General features: G+C 38.4%; 2 protein-coding genes across 2 annotated transcripts; both read right to left on the bottom strand.

Annotated features, from left to right (window-relative positions):
- Window positions 1-5,137: 5,137 nt before the first annotated feature.
- LOC113328399 (MDIS1-interacting receptor like kinase 2-like) lies at window positions 5,138-6,796 on the bottom strand. Its single transcript, XM_026575513.1, has 2 exons — window positions 5,705-6,796; window positions 5,138-5,611 (listed from the first exon to the last, which is right to left on the bottom strand). The coding sequence occupies exons 1-2, from the start codon at window positions 6,633-6,635 to the stop codon at window positions 5,223-5,225; spliced, it is 1,320 nt and encodes a 439-aa protein (XP_026431298.1). The 5' UTR covers window positions 6,636-6,796; the 3' UTR covers window positions 5,138-5,222.
- Window positions 6,797-6,946: 150 nt separating this feature from the next.
- Window positions 6,947-8,917, bottom strand: LOC113327978 (probable leucine-rich repeat receptor-like protein kinase At1g35710). The gene has a single exon (XM_026575081.1). It carries the CDS (start codon window positions 8,915-8,917, stop codon window positions 6,947-6,949), a length of 1,971 nt encoding a protein of 656 aa, XP_026430866.1.
- Window positions 8,918-12,974: the final 4,057 nt, after the last annotated feature.

Below are 12,974 nucleotides of genomic sequence, written 5' to 3'. Positions count from 1 at the left end.
AACAAGGTATTGACATTTATGATAATCACCTTATGTTATTTCTGAGGCACCTTGTTACTGGAGATAGAGCTGGTTTTGGCCCTTTGCAGCAACGTATCTCTACCTTACCCGTTAAAGATGGTGGGTTGGGGATCTATACGATGTCAAATACAAGCAATTATTGCTTTCTCGCCTCTCAAAATCAGACCGGGTCTGTGCAGAATGTTATACTCAACAACTTGTACTCTGCATGTCGTGAGAATGACCTCACATACCAACAATCTTTACAGTCTTTCATTCAGGTTTGTGATTTACCTTCTTCCTTGCATTGAAGGAACTGCCCCCCCTTCCATGCATACTCTGGAAGTTACATACTTTGATGTTGTGAAGAAGAAAATTCCAATCCAATTCATCATGTCTGCAAGAGATTCGGTGTTTTGGCAGTCTAACCGTATGAAACATGCACAAAATTACCTTTTGGCGGTACCTATTAGTGGGCTTCAACAGAGTATTGTGCCAAGGAAGTTTAGAGTTATTTTTTGTTGTCGACTCGGTATCCCCCTCTTTCCCCAAAGTTGGCTTGTGTTCATATTGTAAGCGAGATATGAATATTTTTGGTGATCATGCAATTCATTGCGCCAGTGAGGTTGGGCTTAAGCATCGCCATGATCTCGTTAGGGATGTTGTTGCTGACATGTGTTATAAAGCTGGTGTGCATGCTAGGAAAGAAGTGTCTTTGGGGCTTGTTTCGAACGGCAAAGCCATGAAGCCTGCGGACGTCCTTGTCTACGGTTGGGAGAACGGGTAGGATGTGTGTTTTGATGTTACTGGTGTTTCACCTTTCAATACCGGAGCTAGGGATGCTTTCGTACCAGGCCAAGCCATTTCCAATGCTGTTTCTCGTAAACGGTCCAAAGACTTGGATGTATGCACTTCTTCTGGATACAGTTTGGAGGTTTTGGTTTTCACTTCCTTAGGGGAACTTGCTGAGGATTTTGTAGCTCTTTTAAAAAGGCTTAAGAACTGCTTAGTTAACCTGGATGCTAGTACTAGTCATGGTAGTTTCCTTTTTTATAGATTAGGTTTGGTTATTCAGAAAGGTATTGGTGCCTAACTTGTAGCTAAGCTACAGCATAGCCAGCCATGATTAATAAACTAGAGGTATAGCTAGTAATAATTAATAAAGAAACATATATAGACATATGTGAGGGACCGGGACCGGACGATATATAACAATAGCTCTGTTAAAAAAAATGTCTCTATGGTACTACTACCGAAACGGAAACAGGAACAACACTTATGCTGTAGAACTTTCACGAATCACGATTTTTTTTTATTTTTTTTTATGCTCTTTATTTAATCAACAAACTAGGCCAACATAGGGGTCAGAGAAAAACATGAAAAAGAAGATGTGCTTTTCATGTAGGCATAATACGTTTTTGACTCGAGATAGGTATGAAAACACTAATACATTAATGGTATTATTTTCACGGATCCCAACAATGATAATTAAAGGGAAGGAAGAAAAAAAAGCGGCTCGAAAGTAGAACCTTCACATGTCTGGAAGATGGATTTTGTTAACTTGTATACGGGTATACATGTTAAGGTTTAATAAATAATTGTTTAATGCTATTGGGAATTGTGCAATCATTGCGCAAAAGCATGGCAAACATGCCGAAATGCACACACCGTGCACTCATCACGCAAAACATAGCAATTGCATGTACCATGCAATCATTGTGCAAAATATGGCAACCATGCCAAACCACAAATAAACACGCATGATATGGCAACCGTGCCAAAGCCGCCACACGCGTCATTGGCACATGTTGTGCAACCTAGGGCCAAAGCCTCCACACGCGCCATTAGCACATGTCGTGCAACCATTGCAACATGGCATGCCAAGCCGTGCAACCTAGGGCCAAAGCTGCCACACGCGCCATTGGCACATGCCATGCAACCCTTGCAACTTGGCACGCCAAACCTAGGGCCAAATCCGCCACACTCGCGATTGGCACATGTCATGCAACCCTTGAAACTTGGCATGCCTAGGGCCAAAGCCGCCAAAGCCGCCATTGGCACATGCCATGCAACCCTTGCAACTTGGCATGCCAAGCCGTGCAACCTAAGGCCAAGGCATACCACACATGCCATTGGCACATGTCGTGCAACACTTGCACTTTGGCATTACCACTTGCACCCGACGTGCTACCCAGGACCAAGGCATGCCACACATGCCATTGGCACATGCCGTGAAACCCTTGCACTTTGGCATGCCGCGCCTACATCAAAGGCCATGATTCCTCTTATACAAAATCTCGACCGTCGAAGGTCGCCACCGAGCCGGAAAGTCTCTCAAGCTCAACTCATCAAACACCAGCGACATGCTACATTATTTCCACGAAAACACTCGAGACATCAAAACGTATGTCACAAACTGGGGATGCTCATTAGGATTTTGATTTGGCGGTCTACATCGTGCGGCATACACAAATGCCCGTTTCAAGAAGGTGTAATAAGAATAAAACGGTTAGTAAATGCAGGAAGTAATGGTGAAACTCTCTTTCATTATGGACATCAATTCCATCAAATTCCATCAATACCAGGCGTTACCACCTCTTTCTATTTAGCTCATCCGTTTCTTTTCTTAAGAGGCCAGAGTACGTTTCACTTAGACTTGTATAAATAGGTTTTACCTATTTCCACCAAAACAAAAGTTTTGGTCAAGGAGAAATACAACACTCAGAAAGGAAACTCTTGTTAGCTTTCTCAAAGCTTTCATCTTCTGATACAAGTCAAGTACTACTCTCCCAAAACTGCTATGGTCTCAACACTCTCTTCGCTTCCCTCCCTAAACCAGCCCTTCTCCTCCTCTTTGTAACCGAAGCAAATCCGAAATGACCATTTCTTGGTTTAGGCCAGATTTGTACAGATTGATCTCTCGAATCTAAAGTACTCCCGTGCAGTACATTTGTTTAGGGTTTAGATTTGTTTCTCACCCACTCACTGAAATTACCAAAATCAGCAGAAACGATTTTCACCCATAAACACTACTGAAGATTTTCCTTCCTCTATCCCAACTGTGATTATTTATGAAGTTGATATATCTCTTTCATCAAGCCAAGTTATATTTATGAGTAATATGCTATATGTCGCTCGCATGCTTTACAAGATCAGATTGCCGTTGGTGTTGGCCATTAACAAGACCAGCGTGGTTCCGCATGAATTCACTTTTGTGTGGATAGAAGATTCTGAAGTATTTCAAGCGACATTCAATAATATGGCATCAACCGTTGACCACCACAAACTGCCACATAAGATGTGCTTTTTGTTATTTGATCGCGGCAAGGTTGGATTCAATAATTTTTCTCGAAAATAGAGGCTGACTTACAAGATAGTCTTTCTACTATTCTTTTCTTAAAACATCAGAAAGTTTTTGAATGGGAGTATCATGCTTCTAGTTTGGAAAATGTAGGCTCACTTGTTTCCTGCATAAACGTAAGCGGCAGTGTTGTTTTATTTGGTTCCCTGACTTTGAGGATGTGGCACATAGTTGCAGACCAGTTGTGGAAGCCGCCTTGGCACTCACTTAATTGGAAGTATTTATACTGGAATTGATTTCCTTGCACATGTCAAGCTTACCAAGATTATGGCAGTCACCTTCGTTAGCGGGTGCAGAGTCTAGTGATGTTTTCGACTGGAAATTAGTACTCTACTTGGACTGGAAATTTCATACCCTCCTAACCAACTTTGGGAATGCAAGAAATGTTCAAGAAAAGAAAAAACTGGTACCAAATTTTGATAGTCAGTTCCATAGTGCTGTTACAACCGAATACCAAGCTAAATATTTGCTGTTGTGGGTGGAATTTTTGAAATGGAAATAAAAATTATGCTTTACAGATCTCAGTGGTGCGGATAGTGTGGCTTGGGCAATTTCAATTCTCAGGAGGATTCCACATACTTGAAGTGGAAGTTCAGATTGTTTCCAACTGGTTTATGGAACGCGGAAAATATCAATGGCGTTTTGATGAGCCAAAATTTAAGGCTTGAGGACAAGGCATTTTTCCAGCAGGGTGGGATGTTACGACACCAACACTACTTGTGTACCTTTTTTCTTATTTAGTTTACTTAGTTCTCTTTAATTAAGCTTAGTTTAGTTTCCTAGTTTGAATAGAATTCTTATTATAGACTTTGCTTGTTTACCAAGGCTTTGATGCTATAAATAGCATGGCCATAAGTTGTTTATTTTTATCATAAATCAATATAACAATTCAGTTTATTTAGTTTTCTTCTCAAAGCCGGTGGCTAACCCCCAACTCAAAGGGTTTATCTGGTTCTTTTCCTTGTGTTTAAGCTTTCTCCAGTGTTAAAAGGTCTAGATCTCTACCAGACATGTATAGGATACGGGTGGGTCCTGAAGCCCCAATGATAGAATAATCACCACAAAGCTGAAACATCAAAAAAAAAAAAAAAAGTCTTGGCGAGTTGATTGGAGGATCAATTTCATGATGTGTACTTGTTTTAAGCGAAGCTCCTTTTCTAGTCATCGTTCCAGGAAATCTTGGATTACTAATTCTGTTTTGAGTATAATGAGAAACACCTTTACCCAAAGATGGTCCCAACTTTTGGTGATAGACATTTTCATGACTCTACCTTGCATCACCAATTGGTATATCGTTGTTTATAACCCCTAAAATATACAGAAAAGTCTGTGTACCAGGTCTTTACTTTCTGTATCTGCTTTGCTTGTTATGGATCCAATCTTTCTATGGCCACAACATCCATTTTTCTATTGCTGTAACTATTTACTCTAAGGAAAACGGATGCAACATAAAGTTAGGACGGGTAGGATATGTCGGAGGTTATGCCTGTTTGTAACAGATATTTTACTTTACACTCCAAATACACGAGATGGATACAAGATGTGGGCACATACATGTTGAGGTAAGCAAACTGTTGAGTACTGAAGTACAATAAGCATTCTAAATGGCTATGATTTCTTGATGTGATAAACACAAAAGTGATTACTATGTTAAAATATCTGTGAGATTTGCTACGAGATAATTCAGTTGTGCAGATTGTCTATGTAACTCTACGATTGAGGGGTATTGTACCGGCAGCCAATAATATCAAAAGAGTATTCCTAGGACAAGTCAAGGAAAAAAAAGAAGCTCATAACTGAATAATTTATTATGACAACAAAACGAAAAGAAAATAAGAAGATGACTGGGTTACACAAATTTTTATGACAACAAAATGTCTCCTAATGTAAGCATTTCAAAAGGCTTCTCTAAACTTGCCCTGCTCTGAGCAGACGACAATGATAGCTCTACTGCTACTTCTTGCATAGTTGGCCGAGTACTTGGATCACCTCGTAAGCATGAGAATCCAACCTTCACGATGTACATTATTTCTTTCTTCAGAATATCTGATGGTGCTCCAAGGCATGGGTCCAAGATGTCTCTCAATCTTATGTTTTGCCCCATATTACTCAATGATGGAGATGAAAGAAGAATTTGCGAGAGCAACGTGATCAATTCAGACGGATGTGTTCCCATAAGTACTTCTAATATGATCACCCCAAAACTATAAACATCACATTTCTCGGTCACCTTCATTGTATAGGCAAGCTCTGCAAACATCATTATAATTGATGTGAATATTACTTATTGACTCTAGGAAAAAAAAGGTAATAAATTATAAAAGTTTCATCTGGATTGTATACCTGGAGCAACATATCCGTAGGTTCCTGCAAGTGAAGTCCAATTTGATGAATCTGGCTTCAAAATCCTGGCCGTACCAAAATCAGAAACTCGAGCTTCATATTCAGCATCCAACAAAATATTATTGCTAGATATATCCCTGTGAATTATTGCTGGAATGCAATCATGGTGCATGTAAGCAAGTGCACTAGCTGTTCCCTTGATAAATCCCACCCTCTTTATCCAATCGAACTCCACTGCTTGTTCCCCATTGCATAAAACATTTTTCAAACTTCCTCTTTCCACGAACTCATAAACCAAAAATGAAAATCTCCTTTGAAGATTAGAACAGAAACCGAAAAGTTTCACAATGTTCCGATGTCGGATTTCTGTCAATGCATGGACTTCACTTTCGAATGACTTGAGATCAGATATCTCAGATTCTTCATCTGACGAGTGAAGTTTCTTGACAGCAACAACCTGACCAGTTGACAACTCTGCTTTGTAAACGCTCCCATATCCTCCCGCTCCAATGCAGTATTTTGCATCAAAATTCTCGGTCGCTTCTATTATATGCTCGAAAACTATTTTACCGTCGTAATTCCAAATGGAAAATAAATTTCTTTGGGTACCGGTACCTCTATCTTGATCTGTCGGCGCAGCATTTCTTACCGATTTTTTTCGAAGGCGGAACAAGATGGCGAGGAGTACGAATAAAAGAAACAACGTACCAAACAAAGGAAGAAGGATTATTAGCACAAGTTTACTATGTTTGGCCTCTTTTCTTCCAGTAACAACCGAGGAATTACATGGTTTTAAAACTCGAGAGTTATTACCACATAACTCTTTGTTGTTCCTCAATGAATCAATTGGAGCATCCTCAAAAGCCTTGATATTTGGAATAGGACCACTCAACTCATTGAACGAAATATCGATAATGTTCAAACTAAGCATTTGATCAAATAAGGATGGAATTGAGCCGGAAAGCTTGTTATGGGATAAATTGAGTTTTATCAGTTTGCTTAGTTTTCCCAGAGCTGATGGAATCTCTCCACTCAACTCATTGTAACTAAGATCTAATAAAATCTGTAACGAATCCAAGTTTCCGATGTAAGGTGGGATGCTCTCAAAAATTGTTTGAGCTCAAATTCAAAGATAATAACCTTGAGCACTGCCCTAGTTGTTTGGGTATTGATCCGATGAGTTTATTTCTGGATAAATCGAGTAATTGCAGGTTGGATAACATTCCAACTGTGGAAGATAACCTACACGGAAAGTTGATTATTACTCAAATCTAACTCAATCAATGAAGATAATTTCAACAACTCCTTAGGAATTTCTCCTACTAAGTTATTTGAAAAAAGATAAAGTTGACTTAAAATCATCAAGTTTCCCATTTCTGATGGTATTTTACCAGTGATTTTGTTGCCTGCGAAAGAAATGGCTGTCAAATTTTGACATTTCCCCCAGTCTTTTGAAAGTTCACCATACAACATATTGTTACCCACACCGAGCCTATATAGATGCGGATACACGTGAAATGCCTCCGTTACATCATCTACCAGTTCATTAGATGTAAGATCTAGATGCCTAAGACTGGTGCAACTTCTAAGACTTCTTGGTATAGGACCCGTGAAATGGTTATCATTTACTACAAATTGCTCAAGAATTCCGCTTTGACAAACATTTTGGGGTAAATAACCAGAGAACTTGTTATCGCCCAAACTCAGTTCATTCAGCAGCGTTAGATTGTTTATTCCTATCGGTAATGAACCATTTAACTCATTTGTAAAAAGAGATAAAAGAGTTAAATTTCTCAAATTACCCACTGATGCAGGTATTGAACCAGTGAGTTTGTTTACAGACATATATAAGGTATCTAAAGACCTTAGCTTTCCAATATCTTGAGGGATGACACCAGTAAGTTGATTCCGAAAAACTGATAAAAGTGTGAGGTTGGCCAAGTGACATATAGAAATAGGGATTGGACCAGTGAAATTATTTGTCGACAAATCAAAGATTGTAAGAGAGCGAAGCCTTCCTATATCTTGAGGGATGATGCCAGAAAGTTGGTTATCCCATAAGGAAAGAGTGTCTAGGATAGTCAAATTGGTTAGAGAAGCAGGGATTGAACCTATGAGATTGTTACTGTACAAAGAAAACACAGTAAGAGACCTTAGCCCACCAATTTCTCGAGGTATGATGTCTGAAAGCCCATTTTTAAAAAATGATAAATAGGCCAGGTTGGTTAAATTGCATACTGAAGTAGGAATCAAACCAGTGATCTTGTTCTCTGACAAATCAAAGCCTGTAAGAGAGTGTAGTTTCCCAATATCTTGGGGAATTATTCCAGAAAGTTGGTTATGATATAGGGTAAGAGTGTTCAAGCGAGTCAAATTGGTTAAAGAAACAGGGATTGACCCACTCATATTGTTATTATGAATTGATAAGAGTGTAAGAGAGCTTAGCATTCCTATATCTCGAGGAATGATGTCAGAAAGTTGGTTATCATGCAGATAAAGAGCGTCCAATCTCGTCGAATTTGTTAAAGAAGTGGGGATTGAACCAGTGAGCTTGTTGCCGGACAAAGCTAAGAAGGTAAGAAAAATTAGCCTTCCGATATCTTGTGGAATAGCTCCCGAGACTTGATTTTCATAAACTGATAAACTAGTCAACTTAGTCAGATTGCATATACAAATAGGCAGTGAACCACTAATTTGATTTTTAGAGAGATGTAACTTATGCAGACTTGTGAGAGCGCCTATTTCTGGTGGAATAAGTCCAGAAAATTCATTGACAGAAAGATCAAGGGAGGTGAGTTTTGGAATATTGTTGATTTGGGACGGGATGGTACCGAAGAGTGTATTGTAGCTCAAGTTAAGGCTAACGAAATTGGTGAAAGATGAGAAGTTAAAACCATGCAGCGTACCTTGTAAACCCAAACCTGTTATCTTCAATTCGGTGACGCCTCCGTCTTTGTTACAAGTGATTCCATACCACCTGCATGGAGTCGTCGTGCTCGCAGTAGAATTTATCTTCCAAGTTGGAAGGAGAGAATGAGTTTGCTTCACAAGGCTTGATTTCCATTTCAAAAGAGCATCTACTTCTTGTAACTGTTGCTTCTTATCAGTTGAAGAAAGAGAAGAACCATATGCAAAACGAAAGAAACTGTAAGATGAAAACAACAGTAATAACAACAGTAAAGTATCACTTGAAAGTTTTGCTCGTTGGGACATTTTTGAAGAAGAGGAGTTTTAGTTATTGGCTGATGATTAACTAGCTAGGGAGAAGGGTTTTATAATAAAACCTTGTTTTGTTTTATTGGGAAGCAGACTTGGATCATATTTGGTTGCATCTAACTCGCGATATGGACGTGACTTGACGTGAATTAGATGTCAGGCCGTTTGTTTTTTAGTTTAGGTCTGATCTGACTCGTTTCCTGATTCAGATCTAATTATTCAGATCTGTTTGAGTAAGTGAATAAAATCCCCAGATTTATTGGACCAAGCCATTATCTCGTATTTTTTGAGTCAGGTCTGATTCAAAAAAACAAACACATTGTGTCAGTTCCAGATAAGCCAGATGACTTCAGTCGGTTCCAAGAAAAAAAAATGATTGAGAAAATAAAAAGAAAGACAAAGAAAATGATGTTAGTTGATTTCCAGTCAACTGTTATTTTTTATCTAGAAAAATCTGCAACCTTCAACTAGCAATCTGAGGAAAATGCCTTCGATGGGGTTATATGGTCCTCATTCTGCCCTTCTTCTCAGGCATCTTGCTTCATTTTGGTCTACACGTATATAGTCACGCGTTAAGTCTTTGTGTGGTTGAGTACACAAGGGTCTGAAATTGGAAGCGTGTGAGAAGTGCTGCATTAGCGGCCAACCCCCATGAACTTCTTCGATGAGGATGGTCTTACCTTGGTCTTACGCCATCTCTTCCAGTCAAGTTTTGTGTTGATTCAGTTTTGTCGCTCACTGACATATAAATGACTACTCGCGTTTTGAGAGCAATTAAGGGTCTTATAACAGGAGACAAAAGTTTCGTGACCACAACTTACGATTTCTTCTTGTTGACCATTTGCTGAGATAATATATGAGTGGCCAATAAGTGCACGCAAGAGGAAATCTAGCCTCCGACTCCGGGAACTTAGGCACTAACAACGGAGAATAAACCTCCACCTTTGGTACTGCCAAATACGAAATCCAAACCTTTTTCCCCGAGCAAGTCAGGGTGCGCTAGAGCGGGAACTCTCATGATACTGGCCGATCTTTATGCCGGCTTGCCAACCTTGCACAACCCACATAAGTGGGATGTTACAGCCATCATGTATATATATATATATATTTTGATTCAAAAAGTAATTTTATTGAGATAATTAATTGCTTACACATTGTTTTTCCTTACTGATTCAATAGTTTTATATCAGGAGGAAAATTATCACCAAACTGAAAACTAGCACGACCTTTTTTTTTTTTTTTTTTGCTTTTTTGGAAATACAGTATGCACAACCATTCTTAATTCAAGGTACTGATCGATAAGACTATTGCGGTTTACTCAGTAATAAAAACTTGATGTCTAATGAAAGACTGGTTTGTCCAATGAATACATGGAGACGTTTTATTGACAAACTTTATTAAAAGTTCAAAAACAACTTGCTCATAATTCTTTGTGACATCCCTTGCTACTGCTTCCATGCCTTACATTCCAGCTACTCAACCTTATGTTAAGCATTCAAACCTCCATCAAAGTATTGTCTTTTGGCTCCATAACAATCTTGTAAAATCACTAATTATTAGTCCAATACCTGTTGTACCAGTTTCCTTTTTAAAGAAGTATCTAAATTTAATTTCAAACAATTAGTTGTAGGAGAAACCCAATTATTAGACTGTTGAAGCATTCGGTCATTTAGATTTATAGTTAGAAACAACAAGACAACACTGATTAACTAACAATTTAATTCTTTCAATAGTATGGATTCCATTAGGCTTAGTATTCTGAAAAACCGAAGAACATCTATCTTGCCATATCATCCAAGCTGTAACCATCAAAGTACACAGTAAGTAGTCCTTCTGATGAGTAGTTTGGTCATCAAAAGAGCTACATGTATATATGTTAACTAAGAACATTTATGGGTCCAGATCGTTTGTACCTAAATTTTCCCTAACCCTATGTACGTGCCGATATAATTGCGATACCTGTATTTCTTGGTTAACAATAAATAACGTATATATTTGCTATATTTGATCCTTATCATTCCAAGGCTAAAGCTTTAAGAGGATTGAATATTAAGAAAACTGGTGAGCTAAATAAAGCTCTTCTTTCTAAGTTAGCTTGAAGAATGCTCATTGAACCTGAAGTTCCTTGGGTCAAAATTGTCAGTCATAAGTACTTTCTTGATCACAATAGATCCCTCCACCATGTTAATACACATGGTTCATGGGTGTGGAATGGTACTAGAAGAGGCGTAAGAGCACCACAACCATGGACGTGACTAAATACTAAAAGGCAGACCAAAATGCTAAATTTATTTGGCTTATTTGAAGGTGAAGCGCAACGGTAAAAGAAAAAATTTAGTCTGGCGTAGTTATAGTGAACGTCTGATAGTGAACGGAGTTATAGTGAACGTATGAAGGTTAGGCGTAGTTATTGTGTGCACGCATATATGGGGCGCAAGTATTATTCACGCCCGAAATGGGACGTAAGTATTATCATCGCTAGAGTGAGGCGTTGACACAATCAAAAAACAAAGTGTGAGTTCAACTGTGAGACGGATGTATTGAGAGTCTCATGAACAAACAAACATGAGGCGGGAGTATTATTCACGCTCAAAGTGGGGCGCACATTTTGTGAACATTAAGGTTGGCGGACTTTGTTTTAACGTCCCACTGAGACGTTGTTTGTGTTAGCGCTCTGCACTCAAATGCACACTATACTTACGTTTAATCCTATACGCTCATTATATCCACGCCTAACATAGAACGCTTACTATACCTACGTCCCATTAAATTTAGTTATAGTCTGGGACGGCGACTAAATTTAGTCTCAAACCCTAGAAAATCATACCAAATTTAGCTTTACTCCGTTCCATTACGCCTCACTTTTGGACCAAATTTGGTTTTAGTCTCTAAATTTGGTCGTGACTGTGGATGCTCTAAATATTATTAAAGACCTCTATTGATAGGAGGTGGGAAATGCGAAAAGCATTTCCATCTGGAAAGACATTATGGGAATTGGACTATAAACCATCCCCTGTCTTCTAGGTTTATGTCTCACAATATGAAAAAATTGTGGATCAACTTTGTTAATTTCAATACTAATACTTGGAACTTTGCGGTGTTGAAATGTTCTTTTTGATAATTTTACTGATGATGAAATGTGTAAAAAAAAAATACCAACTAAAGGTGAAGATAGATAGGTCTGGAAAGCTACTCACAATTATGTATTGCTAAAAGTTTTTACAGAGTTGTTGATGGTATAGGTAATTGTTGGAAATTTTGAATAGAAATTTGAATCAGTATGTCCACTCACTTGTGACTTTTCAAAATATAGTGTCTTATTCCAAGGGACGTGACTTTTAATGAAAGGATTTCACCAAGAGTTACTTTTAGACCTATATAAACCCCACACATTCTCTATTGTAAAGATGTGTTTTTTTTTATAGAGTCATAATAAAAGTAATACTAGAAATTTAAGAGTTTGCATGTGTTTTCAAGAGTTAAAGAAGAGGTTTTGCTACATTTATTCGCGTTCGCTGTTCGGTGTTATCGAAGTGCTGCGAAAAACATCGAGGTATTGTTGAATGTTGGGGACATATGCCGCTAAACCTGTAACAACATTTTATACAGGGCATAAAATGTATTAAGCAAAGAGATTACTCGCCTCAATACACCCCAAGTAAGATTGTTTAAGTTTGTGATTGATCATTTTTCTTTCGTTCTTTTCTTGTTTCGTTGTTGATATTACGAAACGTGATACATAGATAAAAGCCGTGTGACAAAGAGTTGTAATGGATCGGTGGATAATACACGAGTTGTATTATTGCAGAATCAGTAACGAAGATAATTATCCGACAGTAATTTCCAACAAATTTGAGATGGCGCTCCTAATTTTCAATGGACACATTTCTAGAAGTTAAATTTTCCATAAAAAATACTTATTTCCTCTGAAAATTTATTTATGGGTGTCAACCAGTTGGAGAAATGAACACTAAATATATTCCTGTTGTTGATCCTCGTTGCCCACTACGCAAGAACCAGATAGAGACTCTAAACCATTTATTCTTGGAGTGTA

Source organism: Papaver somniferum, unplaced genomic scaffold (assembly GCF_003573695.1).
Source record: "Papaver somniferum cultivar HN1 unplaced genomic scaffold, ASM357369v1 unplaced-scaffold_107, whole genome shotgun sequence".
NCBI lineage: Eukaryota > Viridiplantae > Streptophyta > Magnoliopsida > Ranunculales > Papaveraceae > Papaver > Papaver somniferum.
The sequence above is the reverse complement of the archived record's forward strand: the minus strand, read 5'-3'. Positions and strand labels throughout refer to the sequence as shown.